Below are 10,337 nucleotides of genomic sequence, written 5' to 3'. Positions count from 1 at the left end.
GGTGTTTCAAACCTCTGCAGCACCAAAACAGTCAAGACACTACTCTTACTGACCACTCATCCTCGAAAACCCCTTGGCCGTTTGGTCGTGGACAACTTCAGTGAGGTAAACATATTAAAAGAGATTTTATGCATCCAATATTATGTACAGAAATAACCTGAGGCTTGTCACACATACTTGATGATTTGGTCAACGTTGATGATCTGTCCGCTGCCCGGGACCAGCGGGACTCTTTCTACAGCTTCTGATTCCTTGTCCTGATGAGAGACCATGGTGCGCTCGTACTTCCCAGAGTTCTAGTTCCTTCAGAACCTTCATGAGCTCAGTGATACGCATGTGAACCTGGAGAAGAAGGAGACCAGCCTAGCTCAGAACACCTCCTACCCAAGCACTACGGAGGGAAAGCATGGTGAAACTGGAGGAAGAAGGAGACCAGCCTAGCTCAGAACACCTCCTACCCAAGCACTACAGAGGAAAGCATGGTGAACCTGGGAACAGAAAGGGAGCACCAAAGCCTAGCTCAGAACACCTTCCACTCAAGCACTACGGAGGGAAAGCATAGGTGAACCTGGAGAAGAAGGGAGACACAGCCCTAGCTTGCAGAGAACCTCGTTTACCCAAGCACTACAGATGGAAAGCATGCGTGAACCTGGGAGAACGAGGGGGAGACAAGCCTAGCTAGAACACTTTCACGCTATACCCCAAGCGCTCCAGTAGGACAAGCATGGTGAACCTGGGAGAAGAAGAGGACCGAGCTCTAGCCTCAGGAACACCTCGTACCCACAAGCACTAGGGGAGGCAGAAAGCAATGGCTGAACCTGGTGGAGAAAAGGGAGACCAGCCTAGCAGAAAAACCTCCTCCGCAGCACTACGGAGGGAAGCATGGGTGAACTGGGAAAGAAAGGAGAGACCAGAGTCTACGCTCTCAGAACACCTCGCATACCCAGCCTTAACAGAGCAGGTACATGGACTCGAGACGCGGAGAAAAAGGAGCGCCCTACAGCTCACTGGAACACCTCTCTACACAGAGCCACTACAGAGGGAAAGCATGTGGTGAACCTGGAGAAGAAGGGATACAGCCTAGGGCTCAAACCACTCTACCAAGCACTACGGAGGGAAAGCATGGTGAACCTGGGAGAAGAAGGGAGACCAGCCTAGCTCAGAACACCTCCTACCCAAGCACTACGGAGGGAAAGCATGGCCGGCACTGATGGAAGAACGAAGTGATCATGGAAAGATAAGGGAGTTTTGTGGTCTATGGCTAGAGCAGGCTACTACTTTAAATTATAAATGGAATTTAACTAAAAATTCAATTGAATATGTGGTGAAGAGAGAAGTCTCACCCAGAGAGCCTGGTCATCTCTCTACCAGCCAGTACGATCCTTCCCAGAGCCTGGGACATCCTCAGTAGCATCCTGCCACTCTGGTAGTAGTCTTCCAGCAGCTCAGGTTGGCTGCTGTTCATGTGACGGGGGTCGGCTAGGTTGAGGAAGGGTCGACTCACCACCAGGTAGCCCACCACTGTGGCTATGTCTGAGGGAAGGAAGAGACCCAGGCACGGGGTTAGTATAGAGGTGTTGTTATAACAATGTTATTATGTTCGCCTGGCCAAGCAACAATAAATGTGGCGGCTGGACAGTGGCAAGTTGGAGAAGTGCAGAAATCAACTGGTCCCCATTTACAGATCTCTCTCTGGCTATGTAACTGATGATGTCACCATATTAATCTGTAGGGTTAAACATCAGATCTCTGGCTATGTAACTGATAATATCACCATATTAATCTGTAGGGTTAAACATCAGATCTCTGGCTATGTAACTGATAATATCACCATATTAATCTGTAGGGTTAAACATCAGATCTTACACTTGGCGATCAGGCTGTCCACGAAGCCCATGGAGAAGCGGAAGAAGATAAACTTGTGTAAATGGTCGACCTGAGAAGACGGAAGGTATCACAGCATTATTAAAACACTTTTAAAAACTCAACAAAATCAGCAGTTTGTCCGTGAAGACAGAAGTGAACGCAGATCTTTAATGTACCTTGGACTTACACACAGGACTAACGGTAACTCACCAGTTTCTTAAATGTTGCGTGAATCGTCTGTTTCTCTCTCATGTTCCCGTTGTAGAAGGCAATCTCCTCACTAAGACAAAACATAACATGTTTAAACATCATGACAGGGGTGATTTAACAAGTTTTTAACTTCAAAATCAAAAAGCACTGTATTGCCAACCCATGATGTACTCAGATCCAGGCCTTCACACCTGTTGGTGATGAGTCGTGAGTTGACATATCGGTACTCTCCCTCGTAGCGCTGTTCTGCCACCGTCATCTTACCGATGGGTCGCCGCAGTCTGGTCAGGAACAGGCCTGAGATCAGCAGGTAGGCCATCATACTCGCTGGGCCCTGAAGGGGAAACGGTGACATCACATCCTGTTAATGCCAATGCATTAAATATATATAGATAGAAGTATTTCAGTACATTCTAAAACCATTCTACATTCTAAAATGGAATCTATTGGTTGCTTCTGGAATCTGAATTGGTATTCACCTGGGCACCGATGGCAGACGTCAGCTTGAAGATGTACAGTCCAATGTCCAAGAGAGGCTAAAGGGGATATGCATTAGTGTTAACATGTGACACTATGTAGACCTCCCTGGTGGAGTAGGAGCCTGAGGGCGCACAGTGTGTTGTGAAATCTGTCAATGTATTGTCCAATTATATAAACTGCCTTCATTTTTGCTGGGACCCCTGGAGGAGTTGCTGCTACCGTGGCAGGAACCAATGGGGATCAACAATAAATACAAAGACAGCAGCTTTCAGCAATATCATGATTTACACAACAATGATAGACTTAAGGTGTACTATAACAACCATACAAATTCCTAACGGACTCCTTGGAACCACACAAGAAGCTATAGACAAGAATGTATACTTTGGTCTTAAAAAACAGTAGTCAGCATGATAGTTTAGGTGTACTCTACAGTACCTTGCTGAGGTTGGAGTAGAGGTCCACCACGCTGTTACAGAACCTCTCTACGTCCTGAGTCAGCAGCTGGTCGGCGTTAGCGATACGGTTATCCAGGTTGCCCATTTTGTAGTACGTGTATCCTCTGGGGATGACAGACATTTTGAGTGAGTTTATTTACAGACAGACTGACTATGGGAATGTAAGGTTTTGAGAAGAGGCGGTAGACAGTGCGGTAGACAGTAGACTGACTATGGGAATGTAAGGTTATGAGAAGAGGCGGTAGACAGTGCGGTAGACAGTGCGGTAGACAGTAGACTGACTATGGGAATGTAAGGTTTTGAGAAGAGGCGGTAGACAGTGCGGTAGACAGTAGACTGACTATGGGAATGTAAGGTTATGAGAAGAGGGAGTAGACAGTAGGCAGTAGATAGTGCCATAGACAGTAGACTTGTAGACAGTGCGATAAACAGTGCGGTAGACAGTAGACGGATTATGGGAATGTAAGGTTATGAGAAGAGGCGGTAGACAGTGCGGTAGACAGTAGACTGACTATGGGAATGTAAGGTTATGAGAAGAGGCGGTAGACAGTGCAGTAGACAGTGCGGTAGACAGTGCGGTAGACAGTAGACAGTTGGGTAGACAGCGCGGTAGACGGTAGACAGTGCAGTAGACAGCGCGGTAGACAGTGCAGTAGACAGCGCGGTAGACAGCGCGGTAGACAGTTGGGTAGACAGCGCGGTAGACAGTAGACAGCGCGGTAGACGGTAGTCAGCGCGGTAGACAGCGCGGTAGACAGCTCGGTAGACAGTTGGGTAGACAGCGCGGTAGACGGTAGACAGTTGGGTAGACAGCGCGGTAGACGGTAGACAGTGCAGTAGACAGCGCGGTAGACAGTAGACAGTGCAGTAGACGGTTGGGTAGACAGCTCGGTAGACGGTAGACAGTTGTGTAGACAGTAGACAGTGCAGTAGACGGCGCGGTAGGTAGTACACAGCGCGGTAGGCGGTAGACAGCGCAGTAGACGGTAGACAGCGCGGTAGACAGTAGACTTGTAGACAGTGCAGTAGACAGCGCGGTAGACAGCGCGGTAGGCGGTAGACAGCGCGGTAGGCGGTAGACAGCGCGGTAGGCAGTGCTTACTTGAGGTACTCGTCGTAGAGGTGTTTGGTTAGCCTCACTCTGAACCTCAGCTTCAGCTCATTCAGACCCAGCTTCAAGAAGTTATTCACCAATGCAATCTGTCAGTCACAAAACATACACACAATCAGCTCTTCATCAAAACACAACCTACAAGCTTAGTCCTACTGTCCAAACACAGATGAAATCTGGATTTGTTCAATCCATGGACAAAGGGACGGTTTAAAACAAAGAGAAAATTAAATACCAAATGTCTAGAGGATAAGATACATTCTGTAAAAATGTACATATACAAACATAATATTCTCCAGTTTTCCAGGCAATGTATGATCGTATTTGATGTTTAATGCAAAATTATATTAGGAAGTGATGAGTTACAGTATAAAAAGGGAAGTTACGGATAATATGCAGTCAATATTATTATGCTAATAATAATATCAGACCTCTGAGAATTTACAACAAAAGAGAAATTAGTAAGTCTACTGGAGTCGTCGCTGTACAACTAACCAACTACTGTAAAATGACATTTATATCAGAGGAAAATAAAAATCAACAGACATCTATCAATCGAGTCAATATTCGATGCAATGAAATACCAAAAACACACTTACAAGTGGCATGACTTTGCAAAAGTTGAACAAGTAGTTCTTGAAATCGGTGTTGGAACGACCGATAATTGCGCTGCAGACCAAAACATACACAAGAACGAACCAACTTGGTCAGTGAATGGGACACACAGCTAGGCAAGATATTGGCAGATGAATGAATTTCACCTGTAATGACAGTGCCTAGGTTTTAGCATCAGTCAGATCTGTTTATGCTTCAGCCATGATGGTCATGGAAAAACACGTTAACTCAAGCACATACAGTACCAGTCAAAAGTTTGGACAAACCTACTCATTCCAGGGTTTTTCTTTATTTTTTTACATTGTAAAATAATAGTGAAGACATCAAAACTATTGAATAACACATATAGAATCATGTAGTAACCCCCAAAAAAGTGTTAAACAAATCAAAATATATTTTATATTTGAGATTCTTCAAAGTAGCCACCCTTTGCCTTGATGACAGCTTTGAACACACTTGGCATTCTCTCAACCAGCTTCATGAGGTAGTCACCTGGAACGCATTTCAATTAACAGGTGTGCCTTGTTAAAAATTAATTTGTGGAATATCTTTCTTTCGTAATGCGTTTGAGCCAATCAGTTGTGTTGTGACATGGTAGGGGTGGTATACAGAAGATAGCCCTATTTGGTAAAAGACCAAGTCCATATTATGGCAAGAACAGCTCAAATAAGCAAAGAGAAACGACAGTCCATCATTACTTTAAGATGTGAAGGTTAGTCAATCCAGAACATTTCAAGAACTTTGAAAGTTCCTTCAAGTGCAGTCGCAAAAACCATCAAGCGCTATGATGGAACTAGCTCTCATGACCACCACAGGAAAGGAAGACCCAGTTCTCTCTGCTGCAGAGGATACGTTCATTAGAGTTAACTGCACCTCATATTGCAGCCCAAATAAATGCTTCAGTGTTCAAGTAACAGACACATCTCAACATCAACTGTTCAGAGGAGACGGCATGAATCAGGCCTTCATGGTCAAATTGCTGCAAAGAAGAGACTTGCTTGGGCCAAGAAACACGAGCAATGGACATTAGACCGGTGGAAATCTGTCCTTTGGTCTGATGAGTCCAAATTTGAGACTTCTGGCTCAAACCGCCGTGTCTGTGAGACGCAGAGTAGGTGAACGGTTGATCTTCATGTGTGGTTCCCACCGTGAAGCATGGAGGAGGTGGTGTGGGGGTGCTTTACTGGTGACACAGTCTGATTTATTTAGAATTCAAGGCACACTTAACCAGCATGGCTACCACAGCATTCTGCAGCGATACGCCATCCCATCTGGTTTGCGCTTAGTGGGACTATCATTTTGTTTTTCCCAACAGGAAAATGACCCAAAACACACCTCCGGGCTGTGTAAGGGCTATTTTACCAAGAAGAATGATGGAGTGCTGCATCAGATGACCTGGCCTCCACAATCACCCAATCTCAACCCAATTGAGATGGTTTGGGATGAGGTGGCAGCCAAAAAGTGCTCAGCATATGTTGGGAACTCCTGCAAGACTTTTGGAAAAGCATTCCTCATGAAGCTGGTTGAGAGAATGCCAAGAGTGTGCAAAGCTGTCATCAAGGCTAAGAGTGGCTACTTTGAAGAATCTAAAATTATTTTTATTTGTTTAACACTTTTTTGGTTGCTACATGATACCATATGTGTTATTTCATAGTTTTGATGTCTTCACTATTATTCTACAAAGTAGAAAATAGTAAAAGCAAAGAAAAACCCTGGAATGAGTAGGTGAGTCTAAACGTTTGACTGGGACTGTACATAGCAGGTGACCAGGCTAGCAGTCATGAGAGCGGGAAGAAAGTAACAATCAAACAAATGTAGATAGAGGACTTTGATAATTCCCCTTTACAGCCTAGCGTGTGTGTTGCTGTATTGGCCATGAGATGTGTGGAAGCAGAGGAGCTCTGATATGAGTGATTTCTGATTATACTACAAGCAAATCAGTTCAGAAAACAAATTCTTATTTCCAATGACAGCCTACCCCGGTCAAACCCGGATGACGCTGGTCCAAATTGTGCGCCACCCTACGGTACTCCCAATCACGGCCGGATGTGACACAGCCTGGATTCGAACCAGGGACTGTAGTGATGCCTCTATGTACTGAGATGCAGTGCCTTTGACCGCTGCGCCATTGGAATAACCAATCACAATTAGCCATACTGGGTAAGTGTTATGGCCTGATGAACCTAGTCGTGAACTATGTTAAAACGATCAGAAACATTCAAAACAACTTACTGGTTTTATAGGTTTGAGTTGTGTGAACCACCACGTGGAGGAGAGTTACAGGTATGATAGCAATGTAAGAATAAAACCGCTTCTTGAACAGGTTGCTATGTCTGCTAATGATGCCACTGTGGGAGATTGATGTCCTTCAATCAATTCCTGTGCAGGAAAATACATATGATACGGAGCTGGATTCCCAGACCCAGAATAAGCCTCATCCTGGACTAAAGCGCACTTTAAAATGATTATCTCCATTGAACATGCGTCTTAGTCCAGTATTATGCTGAATCTGTGTATGGGGAACCGGACCATCCTATTTTAACCCCCCTTTCAACACTATCACTACCACCAAACTCAGTGTTCTAACCATAGAATTAGAACGCTGTATTCTACCTCGGTGATTCTCACCTTTCAATCATGGTTCCGTTCTGGATCATCCAGACATCACAATATGTCCTGGCCACCAACATAGCAGCTATGAGGAGAAGGTATCCTGTCTGTGATGACAACGGAGGGAGTAGAGAAGTGGAAGGGAACAGACCAGATGAACAAATTCAGCAGATTAAAATACACAGATTAAACAATGCAGCAATGGACAGTCCTTAAGCAAATTAATGTCATGTTGTATTGTAAATAATATGAGCAAACTAGATGAATGACTAATACATGGCAGTTCAAATGTAGAATAGACCTGTCCTTAACAAACAACATGACCGGTAGAATAGACCTGTCCTAAACAAACATGGCCGGTAGAATAGACCTGTCCTTAACCAACAACATGACCGGTAGAATAGACCTATTCTTTATCTAACAACTAGTCATTTTAGAGTTAATTCAGTAGAGGATAAACTCTGATACACCCAACAGATGTCATCGCGACCTTGGCTTATCAAACAAACTGATCAGTATGACAGGTCTATTTGGGCTCTGTGGGTGTTTTTTATTTTATTTATACAACACACAAGCTCAGGCAATATCATAGAACATGTAAACTAGAACAACCTTTTGCAAATTAAAAACGGTCAATGATCAACACTTAATGAACTAAAATGTCTGTTGAGACACACACGTGCACAGAGGAAGAGATAAGGTGTGGCCGTAAAAGTGACGCAATGAAGGAACACAGATCTATCTGTACAAGACAAGGCCATGGCCGATTACCACAGAGACTAATTACTTCAAGGTTTAATGCTGATCATGTGGTGCTACAGAACAACGTATCGGCCTAGACATCTACTTACCGGGGAAGTTCATCCATTTTTACACGTGGCCTTATATTTGCACTCTTTCTGTGCATGTAGTTGATCCCCAAACCGTTATTATTATTTTTAATATAATTTTGTTTCCTTAATTAAGAGTCCTCACTTGCCATTGACTACAATGCATTATGAAAATGTGTCTAAGCATGTTGTAAAGCTCTCCAAAAACACTCCAAACCAACTCATATTACATCAGAATCTCATTCTGTATAATGTCTCTGCACTCAATTCTTGAAAAAAAAAAAAAAATCGCAAGTGATGACTCAGCAAAATGTGACAACCGATTTTCAATGTAACAAAACATATATTCAAATAAATGTGGGGGGNGGGGGGGGGGGAATCTGCTACAAGCACAGAATGAAAATAAGGCCACATGTAAAAACAGGGGAACTTCCCCTTTAATAATATTATTCACATGACATAATAACAGACTTATAAATTGCCACTGGGAACTACTCTGAGCTTCTTTTTTTGTTGTTGCTCAATATGTGACAATATTGGTCTGTAACAACAACGAGCCAACCACAAGGCCCACCTCCTTGCAGAACCATCGAGGCACCATGATCCGGATAATCTTGCTGATTCTGAGGAAGAAGACATAGTCCACCGCCGCCCGGTCTTTCTTCGCTGCTTTGTCCTGCACAAATAACAGAGACAATGCAGGTGTCAGGGGACAACTGTGGCATGGAGTTGAACATTTTATACATTTGTTGGATGAATATGTGCTTGTATACTTACTTCATTGTTCAACACCAGTTCTGAGACCCCGTTTTTACTGTAAACGATATACGGATACATAGTCAGATGCAAATGTTCCAACTAGACACGTGCAACATCATGCAATGAACACAATACCAAGGCAAAATTTATTTAGTATCCTCCCTCCGTTGTAAAAAAGATCCAGAAAATGCATTTCTATAATTTATCAAATATCTATTCGTTTTTGAAAAGTATATTATATATTACAGACACCTTATTACATACTTAAGTTATATTATGTGAACTGAACATAAAAAAAATATATAAAAACATTTGTTCCAAGTACTATGTTACTATCACCACTACAACAAAGACATACTTCAATGCACGTAATGTTTTCCTTAAAACATTTTATTGAAATACTGTAGAATTCAATATTCTTTCCAATGGAGGACCAGCCAGGTCACCTGTGAAACAAGACAGTATTCGATATGGGGATGGGAGCAACAGCCTCTGACTCCAAAGGTTGCAAGTTCAAAATCCAGTGTTAGAAAGTTGTCTTTGAGATTTTGGTTTTAAGCCTACCCCTAAACCTTAACCATTCAGAGTTAATGCCTAACTGTAAGATGTCAGAGTTAATACCTAAACTTACCCTTAAAACACTTCGAGATTTGATAAAGATGGATGAACGTCTTAGCTCTGTCTTACATCAGAATTATTGGAAGGACTGCTCCTTCTGAGGAGTACCAATATGGCTGCCGGTGGAGTTAAAGACTCATTCAAATGAAATAACACTAGTAATTCAGGGTTTATACACATCATTGCGACTATTCCCGCTGCACCGGGGCATAAAGACCTCTATTGTTTGCTAACGAGAATGGAGATTTACATTGACAGAGATATTATAACTTGTTACAACATGCGATTATGCACAGCCATCAACCCCTGTTTCTTATAGATGATACCTGCGATATTATACAGCTATAATACCTCACTGACTTTCAGACTTTACACCCGTCAAATGGGACAACGTTTCTTGGCTTGCTGGCCACAAGTTCTCTGACACAATAACCCCTGGCATGGGCAGTCTAGCTACGCACAATTAAAGTACAACAGAGATTCGATTATACTTTTTTCCCCGGCAACATACCCGCTTGACTTGCCTCTTCGTCTTCTTTGCTTCAGGATGTATAAAACGAGTAGGACTCCACCAGCTATCGAAGAGTTTTTAGCTGTCAGGTATTTACTGACGGCCGCCATATTACCTACAGTATCAGTGGATCAGTGCGCACCGACTAGCATGCTGGGTAGTGGGAAGGGAACAAATGAGAGTAGTCCCTCGCCGCGGACGAGTGAGAGCATAGGTCAGTAGGGTAGAGGCGATGGTTCAATTAACAGACCATGCTATGGCTTAGAAAA

The 10,337-nt window shown here is 43.4% G+C and overlaps 1 protein-coding gene across 1 annotated transcript in view; it reads right to left on the bottom strand.

Annotated features, from left to right (window-relative positions):
- The window catches only part of LOC112069736 (ATP-binding cassette sub-family D member 3-like), a 27,856-nt gene extending 17,614 nt beyond the window's left edge, over positions 1 to 10,242 (bottom strand). Inside the window, 15 exon segments of the mRNA XM_070438679.1 lie at positions 178 to 296; positions 298 to 336; positions 1,125 to 1,131; positions 1,344 to 1,533; positions 1,867 to 1,936; positions 2,077 to 2,146; positions 2,268 to 2,410; positions 2,556 to 2,612; positions 2,995 to 3,118; positions 4,117 to 4,214; positions 4,725 to 4,794; positions 7,369 to 7,457; positions 8,755 to 8,856; positions 8,958 to 8,994; positions 10,069 to 10,242. Coding sequence (XP_070294780.1) covers positions 178 to 296; positions 298 to 336; positions 1,125 to 1,131; positions 1,344 to 1,533; positions 1,867 to 1,936; positions 2,077 to 2,146; positions 2,268 to 2,410; positions 2,556 to 2,612; positions 2,995 to 3,118; positions 4,117 to 4,214; positions 4,725 to 4,794; positions 7,369 to 7,457; positions 8,755 to 8,856; positions 8,958 to 8,994; positions 10,069 to 10,178 — 1,325 coding nt within the window. The 5' untranslated portion in view covers positions 10,179 to 10,242.
- Positions 10,243 to 10,337: the final 95 nt, after the last annotated feature.

Source organism: Salvelinus sp. IW2-2015, unplaced genomic scaffold, assembly GCF_002910315.2.
Source record: "Salvelinus sp. IW2-2015 unplaced genomic scaffold, ASM291031v2 Un_scaffold1108, whole genome shotgun sequence".
NCBI lineage: Eukaryota > Metazoa > Chordata > Actinopteri > Salmoniformes > Salmonidae > Salvelinus > Salvelinus sp. IW2-2015.
The sequence above is the reverse complement of the archived record's forward strand: the minus strand, read 5'-3'. Positions and strand labels throughout refer to the sequence as shown.